General features: G+C 35.6%; 2 protein-coding genes across 4 annotated transcripts; one reads left to right on the plus strand and one right to left on the minus strand.

Moving 5' to 3' along the window:
- The first annotated feature begins 13,299 nt into the window (after window positions 1-13,299).
- Window positions 13,300-17,013, plus strand: LOC141668853 (Holliday junction resolvase MOC1, chloroplastic-like). Of its 2 annotated transcripts, none has more exons than XM_074475881.1 (6): window positions 13,300-13,793; window positions 14,528-14,633; window positions 15,403-15,455; window positions 15,838-15,969; window positions 16,136-16,208; window positions 16,576-17,013. In XM_074475881.1, exons 1-6 carry the CDS (start codon window positions 13,359-13,361, stop codon window positions 16,674-16,676), a joined length of 900 nt encoding a protein of 299 aa, XP_074331982.1. In that variant the 5' UTR covers window positions 13,300-13,358; the 3' UTR covers window positions 16,677-17,013. The 2 variants fall into 2 exon arrangements, with proteins under 2 accessions (XP_074331982.1, XP_074331984.1); XM_074475883.1 differs by having other exon boundaries at window positions 16,439-16,577.
- A 235-nt stretch (window positions 17,014-17,248) lies between these two features.
- Window positions 17,249-20,814, minus strand: LOC141667131 (uncharacterized). Of its 2 annotated transcripts, XM_074473502.1 has the most exons (7): window positions 20,684-20,814; window positions 20,537-20,604; window positions 19,463-19,582; window positions 18,621-18,694; window positions 18,479-18,536; window positions 17,893-18,403; window positions 17,249-17,617 (listed from the first exon to the last, which is right to left on the minus strand). In XM_074473502.1, exons 1-6 carry the CDS (start codon window positions 20,749-20,751, stop codon window positions 18,270-18,272), a joined length of 522 nt encoding a protein of 173 aa, XP_074329603.1. In that variant the 5' UTR covers window positions 20,752-20,814; the 3' UTR covers window positions 17,249-17,617; window positions 17,893-18,269. The 2 variants fall into 2 exon arrangements, with proteins under 2 accessions (XP_074329603.1, XP_074329604.1); XM_074473503.1 differs by lacking the exons at window positions 17,249-17,617; window positions 18,479-18,536 and having other exon boundaries at window positions 18,264-18,403; window positions 18,588-18,694.
- Window positions 20,815-21,528: the final 714 nt, after the last annotated feature.

Raw genomic sequence — 21,528 nt, forward strand, 5'->3', positions numbered from 1 at the left:
GTTTCAAATGTGGCTTAGCAGGGCACTTTGCCAGTGAGTGTAGAAAGTCAGATTCCATCAAAAAGAAGTTTGAGCCTGTGGATTATAAATAAAAATACTTTGAGTTGCTCAAACAAAAGGAAAAGGCTTTCATTACACAAGAAAATGACTGGGCAGCAGATGGTCTGGATGAGGATGAGGATGTCAGCTATGTCAATCTAGCCCTAATGGCCAAGTCTGATAAACAGAGACAAGTTCTTCAAGTAATCAGGTAATCACCACTAACCTTGCACATTTATCTAAAGCTGAGTTTAATGATGCAATAAATGACATGTCTACAGAATTATATCATTTGCGTGTTACACTTAAGTCTCTTACTAAGGAAAATGCTAAAATCAAAGAAAACAATTTTTTTAAGTGAGAGGAATAATGTGCTAGAGTCTCAGTTCATTGAAGTTGAAAAATTGAGAATTGAGTGTAAAATTGCTAAGGATGAATTAACTGAGTCCTTGAAGAAAGAAGAGATCTTGAAGAAGTAGCTTGAACGAGAACAAGAGGTGATTAAGGCATGGAAAACATCTAGAGATGTGCATGCTCAAATCACCAAAGTTCAAGGTATTGAGTCCTTTTATGATGCAGCCTGGAAGAAGAATAAGGAAAAGCTGGAATCCAATTTGGTTGAAGGATTTCTAATAGATGTAGACTCGACGGATGATGAGGGTCATCCATCGAATAACAAAAAGGGTTATCCGTCGAGTGATATAAATCCTCATCCGTCGACTGTGAGTAAACCAGTGAGTAAAGCCAAACTTGCCAAGTTAAATGAGAAATATGGATCAGTTTCCAAGAATTTTGTTCCAGGAGAATCCAGTCAAGTGAAGAAGGAGAAAAAGGCCAATGTTGGTCATATGGCTGTCAAGCAATTGAGTGACAGACTGGAAAAGATTGAGGTTAAAACAGAGGCTAAAAAGAAAAATAATAGAAATGGTAAAGTAGGAATTAACAAGAATAACAACTACACACTGATAAATATGCTCCTAGAAAAATCTGTGTCAAGTATGGTAGTGTAAATCATTTGTCTGTTAATTGCAAAACTTCCATGCCTACTTCCATATTTGTGCCACCTCATTTTCCCAACATAAATGCCATGCCTTCTATGCCTATGAATGCTATGTCTACACAAAATATGAATGCACAGTTTGCTAATATGCCATTTGCACCTAATCCTTATTATGCTGCATTTAGTATGCCACAAATATCATTTAGCATGCCTTACTGGAATAACATGTTTACTAGTAGCATGCCATTTCCTGTTAATCAAAATATGCATGATAATTCTGCTGTAATGAATGGTTTCAAAGGTCCAACTCAAATGACGAAGGATGAATCTAATATCCCCAAGTCAAATGAGATCAAACCTAAGAAACAGAAAAAGAAAGCTAACAAGGCAGGACCCAAGGAAACTTGGGTACCAAAATCAACTTGATTTGATTTTGATGTGTGCAGGGAAACAGAATGAATCTATGGTACTTGGATAGTGGCTGTTCAAGACACATGATTGGTGATTCTACCCTGCTCACAGAGTTCAAAGAGAGAGCTGGCCCAAGTATTACTTTTGGAGATGACAACAAGGGTTATACTGTGGGATATGGATTGATTTCGAAAGACAATGTCATCATTGAGGAGGTTGCCTTAGTGGATGGTCTCAAGCACAATTTGTTGAGTATCAGCCAGCTATGTGATAAAGGCAATTCAGTAAACTTCAACTCTGAAGCCTGTGTTGTGACAAACAAAAGGAGCAACAAAGTGGTTCTCACTGGAGTGAGAAAAGAAAATGTGTACCTAGCTGACTTCAACTCATCAAATGCAGAAACTGTTACTTGTCTTCTCAGCAAAGCAAGTCAGGATGAAAGTTGGTTATGGCACAAGAAGCTATCCCATTTAAACTTCAAGATCATGAATGAACTTGTAAAGAAAGAACTGGTTAGAGGTATTCCTCATGTGGAGTTTTCTAAGGATGGATTGTGTGATGCCCGCCAAAAAGGAAAGCAGATCAAAGCATCATTCAGAAAGAAGCTTGATTCAACAATTGAAGAACCTTTACAACTGTTACACATGGATTTGTTTGGACCAGTCAATGTGTTGTCCATCTCAAGGAAAAGATTTTGCCTAGTAATTGTAGATGATTTCTCAAAGTTCTCTTGGACATATTTCCTAAAGTCTAAAGATGAGGCTAGTGAAATCATCATCAATCACATAACGCAAGTCAATAATCATCCCGATTTCGAAGTTAGCAGAATCAGAAGTGACAATGGAACTGAGTTCAAGAATTCTGTCATGAGAGCATTTTATGAAGAAAATGGGATTTTGCATGAGATTTCAGTAGCAAGAACTCCACAATAAAATGGAGTAGTAGAAAGGAAGAACAGATCACTTATTGAAGCTGCAAGGACAATGCTTGAAGAGTCTAAGTTACCAACATATTTCTGGGCTAAAGCTGTAAATACTGCATGCTACACTCATAATATTTCTCTGGTTAATCATGAAAAATGCATGACTCCCTATCAATTGTTCAAGAACAAGAAGCCAACTCTAAATTTTCTTCATGTTTTTTGCTGGAAATGTTATATCTTGAGAAATCAAACTGATCATAATGGGAAGTTTGATGCTAAAGCATGAAGGAATTTTTGTTGGATATGCTGTTGGTAAAGCATATAGAGTCCACAATCTAAGAACCAACATTGTTGTGGAATCAATACATGTTGTGTTTGATGATAAAAATATTGAAGGACTGCAAGATGGAGATTACCATGAGAGCCTCAAATTTGACAATTTGGAGATGGTTAATGATGACAGTGATGATGAAAGTGATCAAGAAACAATATCAATGGATAATGCAGAAAAATCCACTACCAATGAAGCACAAAATTCAACATCTGTCGAGTTGCATAATGCTTCATCCGTCGGGAGACAATTTGCTTTATCCGTCGGGAGACAACCAGATTCAGTCGGTACTCAAAATTCACCATCCGTCGAGTCATCAAAAGAAGCTGGACGTCAGAATAGATCACTTACAGAAAGTTCCCCTTTCTCAAATCAAAGATCCATTAACTCAGGGGGATTTTCTAATAATCTAAACTCAATCACACATCAAGACAACAATGACGCCTCTTCATCTAGAGCTAATCTACCTCAACAAAGGAAATGGACAAAGGATCACCCCTTTGAGCTCATCATTGGTGATGTATCTTCTAGAGTTCAAACAAGGAGACTAACTCAAGAAGAATGTCTACATAGCAGCTTTTTTCTAAGGAAGAACCAAAGAAGGTAGAAGAAGCTTTGTTAGATCCTGATTGGATTTTAGCTATGCAGGAGGAGCTAAACCAATTTGAGAGGAATAAGGTATGGAAGCTGGTGCCCAAGCCTCAAGGAAAGAATCCAATAGACACCAAATGGGTATTCAGAAATAAGATGCATGAAAATGACATTGGAGTCAGGAACAAAGCTAGTTTGGTTGCTAAGGGCTATTTTCAATAAGAAGGAATATATTTTGATGAAACATTTGCTCCTGTTGCAAGACTTGAAGCCATCAGAATCTTCTTAGCCTATGCAGCCCATGCCAATTTCAAAGTCTATCAAATGGATGTCAAAAGTGCCTTTCTGAATGGAGATTTGGAGGAGGAAGTCTATGTCAGTCAGCCTCCTAGTTTTGAAGATCCAAATTTTCCAGAATATGTTTACTATCTTTTGAAAGCACTTTATGGACTAAAGCAAGCACCTAGAGCCTGGTATGACACTTTGTCAAAGTTTCTTTTAGAGAATCACTTCACTAGAGGTACTGTAGACAAAACTCTTTTCTTTAGAAATGTTAATGACTCTAGTTTACTTGTTCAAATTTATGTAGATGACATTATTTTTGGCTCTACAGATGAAAAACTTTGCAAAAAGTTTGCCAAATTGATGCAAAGTAAGTATGAAATGAGTATGATGGGAGAACTAACTTACTTTCTTGGTTTGCAAGTTAAGCAAGTTAGTGATGGAATATTCATTAGTCAAACTAAATACATTTATGATCTTTTAAAGAAGTTTGATCTAATGGATTGCACATCTGCAAAAACTCCCATGGCCACTGCAACTAAGCTTGAATTAAACACTACTAAAAAGTCTATGGATATTTCAAGTTATAGGGGCATGGTTGGCTCACTTCTGTACTTAACAGCTAGTAGACCAAATATAATGTTTGCTACATATTTGTGTGCTAGATTTTAGGCTGAACCTAGAGAATCTCAATTAGTAGCTATTAAGAGAATTTTCAGATATCTCAAGGGAACACCAAAACTTGGCATTTGGTAACCTAGAGATTCTAGTTTTGATATAACTGGTTATTCAGCTGCAGATTATGTAGGTTATAGAATTGATAGAAAAAGCACAACGGGAACCTGTCAATTTATAGGAAATAAGCTTGTGTCCTGGTTCAGTAAAAACCAAAATTCAGTTTCTACTTCTACAGCTGAAGCTGAATATATTGCTGCTGGCAGTTGCTGTGCACAAATTTTGTGGATGAAAAACCAATTGCTAGACTATGGTTTGCAAGTTAAAAGGATTCCCATTTTCTGTGATAACACAAGTGCAATTGCCATCACTGAAAATCCAGTAAAACATTCAAGGACAAAGCACATAGACATCAAGTACCACTTCATAAGGGAACATGTAATGAATGGTACTGTAGAACTACATTTTTTGATCCAAGTGAAAAGCAGCTTGCAGATATATTTACCAAGCCACTGGATGAATCCACCTTTTCAAGGTTAGTAAGTGAGTTAGGTATGCTAAATTACTCTTGAATCTTTATAGATTGTTTGCAAGTTATAATGCAGCCAGAAATTTAATTGATTTTTCAATCATGGATGAAATTTTGGCTAAGTCAAAATTTACATCTCGACGGATGATCCCTATCCATCGAGTTTGATCATCCATCGGTATACTATTTGTTAATAAAATCAATTACTTTTCTGGAATATTTTATGACTCGATGGATAACTAATTTATCCTCATCCGTCGAATTATCTTATTCTTAGCGGTTGATTCTCTGAACATTATCCATCGAGTATACTTACAGTTTGTAAGCATAACACGACGGATAATTGATTGAATTTTTACAGTTTATTTTTTAAACGGCTACTTTGGGCAATTCTTATTGGTTACTTGATTTTACTTTATTATTTTTGACAGTTATTTTTGAGATAGTATAAATGCTTAATTCATTTTCATTACTTTTCTTTTATCCTTCTCAAATCATCTGCTCTAATTTATTTCTTTCTCAAAAGCACTTACTCTCTCTCTGTAAATTTTTACTCTCTAACAATGGCACCTGTCGTCAAGATAATGTCTCAAACTGGATTTATTTATGAGAAGAACAACTTCACTGCTCTTGTGAACAAGGGGATTCAACAGTCTGGTAACTACCACAAGATGATGGATTTTGTGAAGAACTGCAAACTTAACTATGCCATGTTGGAATCACCCACCATCTACTGTGAGGTTGTTGAAGAGATGTGGACAACTGCTACATACAACTCAGCTGACAAGACTATCACTTTCACTATTAAAGGTAAGGAATTCTGTGTTAATAGTGACATTGTTAAAGCATGTTTCAAGATTCCTGATAATATTGTAACTTCACCACACACAGACACTGACATTATTAACATGCTTAACTCCATGAACTATGCACTCTCTACTTCTAAATTAAGTGAAATTAGGAGGTTGGGTCTTAGAAATGAATGAAGTTATCTGTGTGATGTAGTTACCCAGGTCTTTTCTGGTAAAATCAGTAATTTTGATTATGTCAATATCTCTATGCTTAACATGCTTTACATGCTTGTTACTGATAAATTTTTCAACTTTAGTGATCTTATCATAATTGAGTTGGGGTTTAAGTTAGGGGAGTTAAATAAGAGGGGTAAAAATGTTTATTATGCTAGATTTTTAATGATGATTGCTAACCACCTCTCTGAGGATATTGTGCTTGAGAACCCAACCAACAAATAAGATTGTTGGGTTCAAGAGAGAAGGATTATTGCAGATTTGAACAGGGCAAACCATCATAAAGAGGTGCCACTCTTCTATTTTCCTGTTATGGAGGCACCTCAGGTAAGTGAGGTAAGTTCAGCTGTCCCTACTCTTCCAGCCTCACAAATTTCTTTGCCTTCTAGTGTAGCTCTTGCAACTGTGTCAATGACCCAACAGTTGCCTACCCAAACTACCAAACCATCAAAAATTTCTAAATCCAAGTCAAAGAAAGCCACCTCTGGTATCTCACAAAAGATGCCAGTTGCAAAATCCACCAAACCAAAAGAGGGGAGTGTGAAGGTGGGTAAGAAAGGTGAAGGACATGGTGAACATCAAAGAAACCCTAAGGATAAGGTTGGAGAGGTAAGTGTTTCCCAGCCTAGCCACACTGCAGTTTCCCAACAAATTGCAGTGCTTAATAAGGACATAAGCTCATTGCTAGTTGCATCCTCCCAAAAGGATGTGACTATTGAACAAAGCTCTCAGCGAGCACAGGCCAAAAGGGTAAGGGACACAAGCTCACCCCAAACCTATACTAGAAAGAAGAAACCAAAAACCCTTGGGGATGTACAGGGTTCACACACTGTGCAAACTGGTGCTGAAGACACAGTCACTGCACCTTTTCAAAGTCAGTTTGATGTGGCTCCAATAAATGTGGAGTCACAACCAAAATCTTTAGTTATAGAAGCACCTCAAACACTAAATTCTCCCACAAACTCTCTGGATGTGGATATGATCAACACATCAATTTCTGATTCCCCTTCTTTAACTCTGTTGGGGAAGCCAAAATCTAGTGCAAGTGAGCATCATCTTTTGGATGATTTGTTGGCTCACTTGCCAATTCTTTCAGGAACTGTTGAGACATCTGTGCCAAAATTCTCATCAATCTGCACAGAGTCCACAATAGTTTCCACTCCAAACACATTTATTTCTACTCACTCGATGGATATTGCTCATCCGTCGAGTAGTGATTGTATCCCGACGGATAAGCTTAACAGCAGTTATCCGTCGGATAGTCAAACTGCTAACCCGACGGATATCCCTTATCTGTCGAGTGTCTCTGCACAACTTCAAATTTCATCAATTATCTCCAGTGCAGAAGACTTAGTGGTAGTACAATCACTCCTAGGATTGAGGGAAGGGAGTGAACTGAGTGAGAGTCTGGGTTGCTCCCAGGAAAAAGGAGAGGAAAAGAGTGAAAATATACAATCCAGTTCTTCAGGATTGGCAAAAGAGAGTGTGAGGAGTCCCACCTTAGATGGTGAAGGTGAGGGTGTGAGGGTGGTGAGCCAAGGTGAGACCTTGATGCAAGAAAAGAGATAAAATGAGAGAAAAGCAGGTACTGAAGATATAAGGGTGGATGTTATTGTAACTGAGTTAATGAATGTCCAGGATGCAAACAGGGAGGGACTATCTCAGCAAACTCAAGTTGTTATAGATTTCACCTCCTTAGACGCTGAGACATTTACTCACCCTATTCCAGCCTACCAACTTCTAGTTGGTCAGGGCAATGACAATGCAGAAAAGATGCTAAACTTGGTGCACACCATACAATCCATGCAAAGAGCTAAGGATGCCATCACAACTTTGCCTTCTACAGCTGGTGATGTTGATTATGAGACTGGTGGTTCAGAAGAATTCTTTGGAGGTGAAGGTGAAGATGGTGAAGAAGAGCCATTGGACATAGGGGGAGAAGTAGGCTCTAGTTCAAGATTAGACATGCCATTTTGGGCATTTTCAAAGCAATGTGATGAACACTACTTCAAGACAACCCTGATTCAACTCATAAATCAGACAAATTCTGCTCTTCAAACCACCACAAATGCCAGCACCAAAAAGCTCCTTCAAGCACATCTTGCTTCTCTGCAACTACAACAAATCCAAGGTTTTCAACATGCTCAAGATGTCAACACTATCAAAGGTGATATTGATGAGATGAAAAAGTCCATTTCTGACAAGATGGATTCTAAACTTCCAGAAGCTATAATGCTTGACATTAAGAGACAACTCAGGAAAAATTCTGATCTTGGCACAAAGATAGATGCCTTGGATACAAGAATGACAGCAATGGAAGCATCTCTTACAGCAATTCATCTATACCAAGCTCAACAAACAGACTTGCTTCAGAAACTGGTGGCTACACAAACCTCCTCCTCTACTCAGCTTGAAGATAAAAAAAAGGGGGAGAAAGAGAGTTCTAGAAGTGAGGGGGAGCAAAAAGTGCTCAACATTCAAGTTAGCAAAGTAATTGTGCCTACATTTACTATCTCAAAGCCACCAGCTAAGGACAATATTGATCTGATAAAGGAAGCAACAGCTGAAAAGGAGCAGTTGAATCCAATCAACTGGGAGAAAATTGATGAGGATATTCAAAAAAGTTTGGGCTAGCAAAGAAGCCAGAAAAGTCAGCCATTCATCATTCTTAAGTCAGACAAATCTCTGTGAATGAAATGAGCATGAACTATCTGGTAAGAGGACAACCATCCTGCATCAAATCTCCAAAGGCTGAAGTACTTTTGAAGCCAAGGGTGAACTATCCAAAATCATCACTAAAGAACCCTTTGAATACAGTGTGAGACACCAAAGCCTGATGAGAAGAAACTGTTATCAAGATCCATTGCCTTCTACAAGGATCCAGCTGATTCAGCTTTGAAAAGGAGAATTGCTAAAGTTTTCAGGAATGGTATAGAAATTTGTGTGGTGGCTGGACATCCTCAATTTGCTGAAGCAAAGAGAGAAGAAAAGGCAAGATTGAAGCAAGAAAAAAAGCAAGCTGCTCTAGATGCTAAAAAGGTTAAACAAAAGAATGAGCAAGCTACTATCTTGGCCAAGTTACAAGCTGTGAAACCAATACAACAAATTCCTGCTCAGCCATCTAAAATCACTGAATCTCAAGATCCAGAGAAGCAATTTGAACCACAACAGAAGAAATCTCACAGATACAAGGAATTGGCCAAAAGAACCAAAAGAAAATTGAACTTTGTTGGTAAGGAATTGGAGGATTAGTTTCCCAAGGAATCCATTCCAACTACAACTCAAGCATCAAAATCCTCAGTGGTATTTGAAGACATTAAGGTGGTGGATCCTTACAGGAACATTCATGGTGAACCTATTGTGCCTAAGGATGAACCAATAGACTGGAAAAGTCTACCAATTCCTGACTTCAATTTGCCAATCCTTAACAAGCCAAAGAGAACAAAGTCAAGAGCAGTCAAGAAAGTGAAGCTGTCACCTCTCAAATCCAAATCTCTAACCAAAGCTCAATCCAAAGTCAACAAGGAAGATTACATGTACTTATGTGACATCAAGGAATTCTCTTATCTAAACCTCTATCTAGATGAACTGGAAGAAGTTAGAGGGATTGATGCCTACAGGAATCTACCTGAAAGGTTAGTTTTCAAGTACAAGGGAGGAAAGAAGATTCAATGGCCACTTCACAGGATCCTTCAAGAAAGCCAATCTGTGCTGATAAAGGTTTATTCATCATTCAAGAAGAACTTTGGATTCAATGTAACTACAAGAAGACTTGTTCTAAAGAAGATTGAAGAACTGAGGAGTATTAGAGCTAAAGATGCACTCCCAAAGACTCTAACTATTCCTTACACAAGGAGTAAAGTGCATCTAAGGCCCTACTGACTGATGGAGTTCATGGATAACAAAGGAGTTAGAAGATTTTTCAGATTAGAAGACCAATTGAGCATCTCTAGCAATGAGACTCTTTTGGAAATGCAAGAAAAGCTAAATCTCTCAGAATATGATGAACTGGAATTCCACGGACAGCTCCAAAATCAGATATAAGAAAACAACAGAAAGCTTAGAAAGAGATTCAAATCTTCAAGGAATTAGATTAATCTGCTCAGGCTAGAGGATCACCTTGAAAATGACTGTGAGCTAATCTTTGTGCATTTTGTTATTTCAAGCACTTTACAGTTTTATCTACTTACTTTTAAACTTGTATTTTTAGGGTGTTTTATTATCATCATCAAGTTTCTCTTAATTTATGGCTACAATTCCAGTAGACATAAATTATGAGAGATTATTGTGGATATGTTGTGAACTTGATGATTTCATTAACAAAACACCTTAGTAGATTTTACTTAGTGAAAAATGTAGCACTCGACGGATAAGGAATATAGTCCCGACGGATGATGATTTATTATCTATCGAGTGAGTAGCTTGTGTAATAATGAGTCTGTAGCACATTTCTGCATACACCTTGTTTAGATTCTGTAGTAACACTCAAGTCATGTTGACTTTAATTAGATATGCAGAATAGGTTGATTAATTGTACATAGATGATGTCTTGTAATTCTGCATAAATAAAATGAAGTCAAGTGCCAGATAGCTACCCGACGGATAAACAACAATGCCACTCGACAGATGATCAATAAGGCAACCCGACGGATGATCATGTACCCGACGGATAATCAATTCAAACATCTGTTGACAGTGACAACACAGTCACATGCGTCGAGTGTATGCAAAAGGAATGTGGAAGCCTATTCAACTGGGTTTTAGAGAACAAAGAAGCATTGCCATTTCCATGCTATTATGAAGATATTCAAAGATGTTGGAATAGAGTAATGAAGCAGCATAGTATTAGACTTGATAGGTTTTATTTTATTATCTTGTCTTATTACTTTGTAATCTTGGTAATATATAAACCAAGAAGTAGCAAATAGAACAACAAGAACAAGACTAAGAATATTATCTCAGAGAAACAATTGTAAGCTGCATCCTTAGCATTTCTCTGTAAACTTAGCTGTTCATATTTGTAAGCAGTTGTGAGCTAATCTTGCTACACAGAGTTCTCTTGATATAATATATATCTCTGGTGGATACATTCAAATCCACCAAAAAGTTTTTAAAGACTTGTGTTTTTAATTACTCATGTTTTAATTTTACTAACTTCTTATTCCGCACTTTGCAAATCAAACACTTATATATTATTAAGATAGAACATTTTATATTTTTGAAAAAGATTCAAGAATTCCATTCAACCCCCCTTCTCTAATTCTTGTTGCATTGTTAGGGACTAACAATTATGATTAGCAAAGTGCATCTTTCACACAAAGGTTGAGTTACATTAAAGATTAAGGATAAGATGCATTAACAATATGTAATAAATAAATGACACATTCATCTTTATTATGCAACTTACCATTTGAAGGACTGAGTTCAAAGGATGACCTACGGAGTAGCTGTTACATAAGGATGATTTTCATTTAATGAACCTGATGCACAGTGACAGAATTCAGGAAGGGTAATAAGAGAAATCAACACAAATGTAGTCCATGATGCTATGAGGAGATGAGCAGTACTAACCAAAGTTGGAAATATCTGACAGGGGAAATCTAATAGGAGCCGGGTTTAAATTTGATTTGTATGCATTTGCACTCCGTGAGTTACTTGATTGCAAACAACTACATGATAAGTTAAAAAGCATTAATTTGATGTTCAAGAAATATATGATGCATTTGTATTAGATATAATATACGTACGAAGTCAAAGGCACATTGTGATAATTTCTTGACAATTCTGAATTGGAATGGTGATAATTCTTTGACAATTCTGAAGTGGAGTACTGTCCTCCATTTGGGTCAGTGAAATCCATACTTGAAACTGGACACTCTGAATAATTTTTAACCAAAAAACTATTAATAATTCTTAAAGAGAAAATAACTACAATAACATGAGTTTCCACAAAATAAAACACACTATTTCCTTAAATCTTTAACCATAATCAATTACATCAACAAATTATATCAAACATTATCATCCATCAAACAAAATGATGAAAGCATAAATTCTTACCTGTGACAATAACATTACTGATATTCTTGGAGGGTAAAATGTTACAGTTCTCTTTGTTGCCTAAACAATTCTTCCTGTATTTTCATGTGTGGGAACTCTCTTCATGATAAAGCATAAACATTAGGAATCCATAAAGAGAAAGAATAGTAACAAACATCTATATCAATACATACCTCGATAATCTTGAAGAGTACGAAAACTATTTAACAACAGATGATCATAGCTTGCCTTTAAGTAGTAAGGACAAAATTAAGTACATAAATTAAGAAATAAGATGAGTAATTAAGTACACGAAAGAACACAATTTCAAAATCTTACCTCTTTCGTTGACGGAGTTAGATAGTAGAACAACTAAGAAACAGAAAATCATAGGAAAAGAGGACAAAAAATATCGTTGAAGATGTTCAGTAAGTTTGATTTTCGTAAAAGAGGTCTCTCAAAGATTTGGAATGAGCAGAACAAACTAATTTTGAATTGAAGAGGAGAAAAATGTTGTCTGAACAATCCTTATCCAGAGTAACTTTAATTCAAATTATGAAATGAGGTCTATGAAAATGAAGGAAGAGAGAGGAAGAAAAGTAATGGGAGTACACTTGCCAAAAAAGAGGGATGTCTGAAGAACCGTGTATATCACTTTCTACGGAGAGAGTGATATAGTTTGGATTTGAAAATGGACACAGTATAATGTCACGTAGGGTTAAGACTTTCAAACTGATATTAATGGCATTATGTGTAATTATGTAATAACTTTTAGGGTATAGGATGTAAAATGTCACAACTTTTATATGAATTTAATGGCATTTTGTGTAAATATATATGAAGTCTTAGGGTATGGGGGTGTAAAAAGCCTTGTAATTTGTGGAATCAGGATTTATGATATCTATACTATACTATTATAAGCAGAACACCCTCTATTTGGTAGTCAGTTGCTCGGTACAGTTGTTTGGTATGACAAGAACACCCTCTATTTGGTAGTCAGTTGCTCGGTACATTTGTTTGGTACGACAAATAACCACCGTCAGATCTAAAGTCAGAAAGATGAGACCCGTTGGATGCAATAATAAAATATTATTATATTAATATTTAAACTGCTCTCATGGATTCAGGGTTCAAACCCCGTCAATAACTTATTATATTTAAACTTTTATATTCTTTATTTTAACAATTTCTACAGGTTCAGGACTCGGGTCTTGCGAACAACATATTATATTATATTATTTATTTTCAGTCAAGTCTCAAATTATTATAAAATATATATTGTTATAACTTATTCTATTCTTCAATTTATTTTTCAATTATTGAAAATTATATTATAAAATATATTATTAAAAACTATAGAATGTTAAAAGCAATCGGTGCATGGCACGGGTTATAGGCTAGTAATATAATAATATAATATATATAGATACACGCTCCGTTCGTAATCTTGTTTTTATTCCTGACAAGCATACACATGTGTCTCTAATGCGAGGAGAAGCTTGAATGATTTCCTAATGGAAGTGAATGGTATCAAAATACGCCCAGTAATAGTACCTTTATACCCATTACATTCCATGAACTTAATTGCTACTACTTGTTATTCCAAATTTTTTACAACACCATCAATTCGCTTAAACCCCATTAGGTGTTTATGCACTATTACTAGTACTAGTACCAGTACTAATTTAAAGACAGCCCAACAACCCAAATTCACTAAAACAACAAACGCGTCGAGTTCCAAGAAAAGTGTTAAGCCCAAAGTATCAGAATCTTTGTTGAGGGAGAAGTGGTTGGATTCTCTTAGTTATTCTCCTGTTGATGTTGTTGGTTCAGACACACTTGAGTTGAGTTGTAATGGAAAAGAGTCTGAATGGGTTATTGGGGTTGACCCTGATGTTTCTGGTGCTTTGGCTCTCTTGAAAACTCACCATTCTGGTCTTTCTGCCCAGGTTTCTCTTGCCCCCCTTCCCTTTTTAGTGTGTTGATTAATATGATTTTTAATTTTTTTTTTTAATTATCTTTGGAGCTGTGAAAGGGATAATGTGATTGTGATGAGCTTTATGTTTGTAAATTGTTAAGTTACTAATTCTCGCAAAAGTTCTTGTTACTGGGAGTAGGCTTATCTTAGGGAGTTTACCAAAAATACCACTTTTTATGAAAATATTTGCAAAAATAGGGACGCTGGTTGTATATGTGGTTGCATGTGAGGTTGAAACGGTTGCATACGAGGTTGATCCGTATTTTTGCAAATATTTTCTGCAACTTGGTTATTTATGCAAAAACCCCTAAATCTTAATATGTACATCATACGTATGTGTTGCAGTGTTAGTTAGTCCCCTTTGCTCTAAAGCACATTGTTGGAGTCCAATAAAGAGTTTTTTTTTAAAAAATGTGATAAGGGCTCTACTAACATGTTAAGTAATTAAATTTTCCAAGACCTTAAATTTTAGGAGCTCTGTTACCATATTATTTATGTGTTGCAGTGTCAGTCAGTCCCCTTCGCTGTTAAGCCCATTGTCGGTGTCGAATAAAGAGGTTTTTTCGTGTCAAAAGGGCTATGATACTCTGTTAAGTTATTAACTTTTCCAAGACTGTAGGTTTTAGGAGCTCTTATTTTTGTGTTTCCGTAACTACCTTCATCTTATCTCGCCACTAACTTATGGTGTTTTCTATCATTTTGTAGGTGTTTGATTCCCCTCATGTGAAAGTACCAATAGGAAAACAAACTCGACGACGTTTAGATGCAAAATCTATTGTTCAGTTACTTCAAAGTTTTAATGCTCCAATTGGTATACTATATAATTTATGTCGCTATTTCGTTTCTAACCATTGTATCTTTACACTCGTTTCACTTGCTCATTAGTATAGTTCATCTTCATGCTATTCCTTCTCTTATTAATGTACTCTTTCTGAGAATAAGTTTTGAGTATTCTTAAGACTTTATAACCCGGGAGATGAATATTTTGACAAATCCTACTATTTTAACTTCTTATAGCCAAGATATTAACATAAAAACCTCTACAGTTATAAAAATTAAACTTCTCTAGTAATCACATCTTATCTTTATATGAAAGTAGCTTCCTCTACAATTAGCTAGACATGAAGACTTATTGTTTCGACTATAATTATTACATACAGTAGATATTATTGTCTGTGAAGATATTTTTATTAAAGAATCAGCTACCTACGCATGAAATCCAAAAGATCCTGCTGAACTAATTTCAAAGAGAGGGAGGTCAGTAGATAGAAAACTGAAAATACTGGATTCTTTTGTGGTACTTAAAATCAGTGGAATTGGAAATTTATGTATGGGAAACTAGCAGCATGGTTTATCCGAAAAGCTGATGCACACAGATTTATAATCTAAGAATAGGAATAGCATGAAAAACTAAATTTTTTCTCACTGGCAGTCTGTTGGAAATTGTAAATGTGCTTTGATCATTTAGAAATCACTATACCTCTAAAAATTTCATGATAAATGTTATAGTATGTCGTTGAGCATGGCTTTTCCTTTAGTAGCATATATTGCTAATTGATCTCTGTACTCGATTACTTCAGGAACTATCGCATATGTGGAGCAATCTACTCCATTTCCTCAAGATGGAAAACAGGTTAGTTCTTCCTACCTATCAAACAGGATCTTATAATATCATTTGTGTTGCTATATAACGTACCGGTTGGTTGTATGCCGCTTGCTCCTGGCAAACCTCTAAATCTTTTGCTTCCACCTCTGTTTCTTAATTATTTTTTTTTTACAATTTTACAACATAAATTTAGAAGACTATGTTAGCAAAAGTTTTCTTTAAGAGAGGACTGTCATATGTATGACTGACAAGAAATTTGTGGCACGCACCAGGCCTTGGATTATCAATGGGTTTTAAAGATGTACTTGTTTTCTTTTCTTGTTGTTTTTGCCTTTTTGGTGTCCTATTATGTTGCATCTCATACTTTGTGAACTTGAGTTCTCCTTACCTTTTGCTTTTTGCAATTAAGGGGTGGTGGAGCGGAGGATTTTGCTATGGCATGTGGATAGGAGCCTTAGTTGCATCTGGATTTTCTGTTGTTCCTGTGTCGTCTTCACTGTGGAAGAATGCATTTAAACTTTCTGGAAGCCGCTCGAGTAAGGTCTGTTTACTCTTGCCGTGCAAAGTTTAATCTTTTTCACTTGTATGCTCCATCTGCGTACTTAGTTTCTTATTCTTAAATAACAGGATATACATTAAGGCTTTTGTTTTGAGAAGGGTGTACTTTTTTAAACACTGCTGAACTTTTGTAATTATTATGTTGACAGGATGATAGTAGGGAATTAGCGTCTACATTCTTTCCATCTGCAAGTTCGTTGTTGCAACGCAAGAAAGATCATGGTACTATGTACTACTATCTTTACTTCTTATCTATGTACTGCATGTGGTAGAAAGGGGTGTCCGATGATCCCCACCACTTTTAGGCCTAAACAAGAACTGGATGTGTAGTATCTTGTAATAGGACACCACAAACAAAAAAAATTAATGGAGCCCAGTTTGTCCATATATTAAGTTTGGGCCAGTAAATAGTATTTATTAAATTTTGTTTTCCCTTTTTACTTTAAATCAAGGAAAAAGAAGACAAAGCTAGACTTCCCTCGGCATATTCATGTTTTGGCAGCTAAATGCCTTTCTCTTCAGCAGTTGAATCGGGTATGTTCATTTATTTAGGCATGATAATATGCTTTACATTTTCTTATTCTTGCAGGCCGAGCTGAGGCCTTGCTCATAGCTGCTTATGGCAAAGGTCTGAAAGTGATGCCTGATAGTTCATGCAATTTAGAAGATCTATTGGCGTTAAAGCAATAGAGTTGCTAAAAAGTTGGTACCATCTTTGTGCATCCTTGCTTGCAACTATGAAGGGTAATTAGTTTAAAGTGATAAATTAGGAACTGTGGATGCCTTACATAGAGCTCTGTGTCGAACCCCAAAGTTTTGGTGCAATTTTCAGAATACAAAGATGATTCATTCCATATTCAACTCCCAGCGCTCTCACAACTTGCTTTTAAGACATTTGTTTGTGAGGATTGTGGGTAGGTATTCCGTGAGATTGTAGAAAGAATTTGTGGCATATGTAATGCGTACACTCATTTCTGTAATGAATAATTTAATTTTGTATTAATATTATGAACTGCAGATCCTCCGAGTATTATGTTTTGCATTATCTTCAGTATCAAGATTAAGAATTATAATGTCTGCATTCACATGCAAGGTTTAAGGAGGAGGCTGTCAATTATTTTAAAAGTTCCAAGTAGATTTTAGATGCATGAGAAATCACCAGTCAAGTCACAGACATGTGATGAATAAGGATACACACTATAGACATACAATAAATAAGGATACATACTAGAGAAGGATACATACTACAAGTGTGCCGCATGTTGTATGTATTAGTAAACTCCAGGTTTTTTCTGGAAACTCAAAATTTCGTACAAACTTTGTAAAATTCAAATCTTACACTCAGGTTCGAGAGTGCAGTATAAGTGCAGTAGTGCGAAGATGATAATACAAGGAATCTCTGATAAGCAATGACTGCAAATTCTAATGATGAACACTTTTCGCTAAAATATAAAATTTTAAGTTGTCCGAATGAGTTTCTACTTCAAGGAAGTGTGTATGAGATGCTTAACTATTGAAGAGTAATATCATATATAACCCCTCCCAGGTTTCCAATAACTTCACGTGACCCGGAAATTTCAGCAACAACCAATCCATGCTTAACAGCTTCAGAGACGACCATTACATCCATTCTGCATCGAACGTTTGAAATCACAATTCAGCCTCTAAATACAATAATAAAAAGACCTTATGAATATGGTACACAATAAAAATTGTCTCCTGTTTGAATAGCATTTTATCTTTTCAGTTGGTGCTTCATTCATATGAACAATACAATTTAACAAATACAGAAATAATGAAGTTAGTTATGAGTTATGACATGTACGACAAAGTCAAGAAACATGAAACTTTGGCCCCCAAAACTTTTTAGCACAATTTGATATACATTTGACAATGAGATGCTTACACTTTAGCGCGGGATACATAACCTAGTATAAATTTGCAATGATCTTTGCCACGAACACGGAGGAGCTTTTCCACAGTATCGAATAGGAGGGGAATGCTATTCTGTTGAAAGCTTACATATCGTTAAGTAGACTTCCGAGTTATAGTTGTCATACTAAAAGCATACAAAATAGTATGAAAGTGGGTATTTCGATGTCTTATCTACAAGCAAACTCTTTATGCCCAAATGAGCTTATAATGGACAAAGCAAGGAAAAAATGTAGAGATTGCACTTAGAAGTATATGCTACAAATAATACCACAAGAAAAGGAAGAGATTAAGAATCACTAGGAATTAAGATATACTGTAGAGCATAATTACACACACATTTTTGTATTACTAGAGAAAGGAAAAAATTATTATCAGGATATAGATATCAGCCCCAAGTATCAAGTCAAATCCACCAAGATGGCTGCCTAAGATATGTTTAAGCTGATCAGAATGTCCCCATTCTAGCTTCTCAGCAGTTAACCCTGTATACATGTGGAAGAAAATAAGACAACTTATCTGCAAGTGTCTCATGACATTTAAAAAATTATTTTCCTTACAATTAGAAGAATTAGAGGTCCCAAAAGATTTTTGAAGCTCTATGTTTTTCTTCAAAATCTGAAATGAAACGCAAAGGGAATAAGTTATGATGCAAAACATAAAGCTTACCAACCGAGTGCTCATATCTTTAAATGACCGTGCCTTTAGAACTTCCTCATTATGGTCAGTCAACACAATCTCCCGACAAAACCGGCTGCATAGGATTCCAGTAACCCCTGTGATTAAGCAGTTCCAACCAAACTATAACTTCGAGGACAAATGAAAATATAAAAGCACCACTGGAATCAATAATTTAATGTATTGATGAACATGCTTCAGCCAAATATGTCTACGAATATTACTGCGCACTCTTATTTAAAAGCTAATCTGTAACTTTGTAAGAGAAAAATAAAAGTTAGGACAAGTAAAGGATTCTGGTGAATAACTCTATTTTAGTAGTACAGATCCGTAGAAAAACATGTAATAAAGAAATTGGCAGATTTGGTTAAAAGGACCCTATTCACTGTGACAGTATTTCACTAATATCAAGTTGTCAAGTATCATTCATACTTGCAACTGAATAAGTTTAAAAGCAAACTAACATTGAAATAATTTGTAGTTTGCAGTAATTCACACACTTACAAGGGAATTTGAAGTTCTTAAGGTCTTCTAGAGCTTTACTCATAAGTAAAGTCTAAAGAGGCAAAGCATTAACATTAGTGTGGATAAAAGAATAAGACAAGACCTTCATAGAGTCTAGTGGAATGAAGATAGTTTCTAGTGTAGTTTTTACTGACAATATAATACTGGTTATTGTAGTAACTTCTGAATCTGATATTAAATGAAAGACAAGTTGATAATTTACAGCTCTAAGATAGTTTAAACAATATATCAATCTACATAAATACTCAAGGCAAGAAGACGACTTCTCTTAGTATTTAGCTTGAATCCATGGATTCCAGACCAATTAGAACTTAGAAGAACATATATAATCTGTAACTTACCAACACCAGAACCTAACTCAATGATGGAACATCCTTGCAGCATCTCTGCGTTCTTTGATAGATAATCATTTAAAAGCATTGCACCAGGCCACACCAACTGGCCCGTTAGATCAAAATCAGCTGTAATATGTGTTACATACAAAATAAGTAATTGTATACTATGAAGATAACCAGTATTTGACAACTTCAAGAATTCATAGTTATATTGATATACACAGAATTGTTGTCAACTCTCTCCACACATAAAAGTACATACATACATACAATATACATATCTTCCAGTTTTTTTTCAGATAATTACTTATCTTCCAGCTTTGACATAAAGCATATTTATCTTTTGCCAATAGATGACCAATGCTAGTAATATATAAAACAATTCATAAACAACAGAAACATCACAAAAAAAAATACTTTCGTATTAAATTACTAAAAATTTCAACATGATCAGTGTTCTAAAAAGAGTGTGAGCAGCCACCTAGCCCGGGGGAGCAAACACCCCAAATCTGTAAATATTGGACAATCAGTCATTGTTTTGGTAAAAATCAGATATAGGCAGAAAAATTACGAAATGGGCAGGAGACACTGGGCTTAGGCAGGACTAAGAAGGAAAAAAGTCTCAATTACGTGTCTCGGGAATTTAAATTATTATATGCAAAACTATAAATACGTACTATTATCCCCTCCAATGAACCCCCACCTGGCTGAAAAAAGCGAGAAGGTACCTTCACCGCCTAGGTTTTTGGATTCATTACACATATATTGGATCATGTTCCACTAAACTATTTTAGCCTGCGACTGCAAGCGATACAAACCAACTACAAGTCACCAAGCACATTACTACAAAGCATTGGCAGTACAACAAATCACCCGTCTCATTCAAACACATCACCAGTTTGTACATTGCACTAGTAAGCGCGCACACACAAAAACATATATTTGCATAACTTGACACTAAATGATTAACAGTTGGACAAGGCAAAAAAACACTTTTGGTCCATATAAGCAAATAAATAACAAAAAATGGACTTGTAGTGGGTATCAAGCTATTCGTAAATTAAAGAGAAGAAAGCTGACTTGAAGCTGATTGGAGACAAAGGAGTTGAAGAACTTGAGACCCAAATGTAAATGTAGTCAGCTGGTAACTGCACACATCAAGAATTGGATTTTTATAAAGTTGCAATTTTAATATCAAAGAAGGAGTCTGGGAAAAACTAAACTTACTCATCATTGATGAAGAAAGACTCTAAACACACAATTTCATCCTCTTTTTCTTCTTCCTTTCTTTCCATTGTAAAGTTTGAATTCACAAGAATCTAATAAACCAGGGTTTTTGCTAGTTGAAAATTCACATGAGATATATTCGAGTATGTGGGCTAGATACATAGCCCACCAAAGGTGGGTTACACGGTAAGGCCCAACTATTACCGAAAAAAAAGAGGGTAACCGAAAGAAGCCTTGGAGAGAAAAAGAAAGGTGTTTGTGCGTGTAATCCTACTAGGGTTGCAAATAGTAAAATAATCCGATCCGACGGATATCCGATGTGTTGAATATACCGAATCTGAATTTCAGGATTTGGATTTGGATTTTAACGATACCGATCCGAAATCCAAAACTCAATCTAAACTCGATCTGGAAATCCGAAACCCGATTAAAACCCGACACATAAATAATATATTATATGTAATATTTTATATGTATGACATAGTTTACATATTTTTATGGTATTATTTGAGTAATAAGGCCATGTTTGTTTAATGGGATTATAATCCCGCAATAATAATCCGGGGATAACTAATCCCATTAAAATTAGTTCTATGGATTAAATAATCTCTTCCTATATTTGTTTAGAAGGATTAGGTGTAAGATTGAAATATAATCCTTTAAAATTTTATGTTATGTTTGTTTTGAGATATAGTACTTGGGATTTGAATATAGTTCTTAAAATTTTTCAATCCTATATTTGTTTCACATAAAATGACTTGTAGGAGGGATAAAACAATATCTCCTCCCACCAAGTATTAGACGAGATTATAGTCCTATCCTCTACTCCAATAAAACAAACATGG

This window comes from Apium graveolens, chromosome 6 (genome assembly GCF_009905375.1).
Source record: "Apium graveolens cultivar Ventura chromosome 6, ASM990537v1, whole genome shotgun sequence".
NCBI classification, from domain to species: Eukaryota; Viridiplantae; Streptophyta; class Magnoliopsida; order Apiales; family Apiaceae; genus Apium; species Apium graveolens.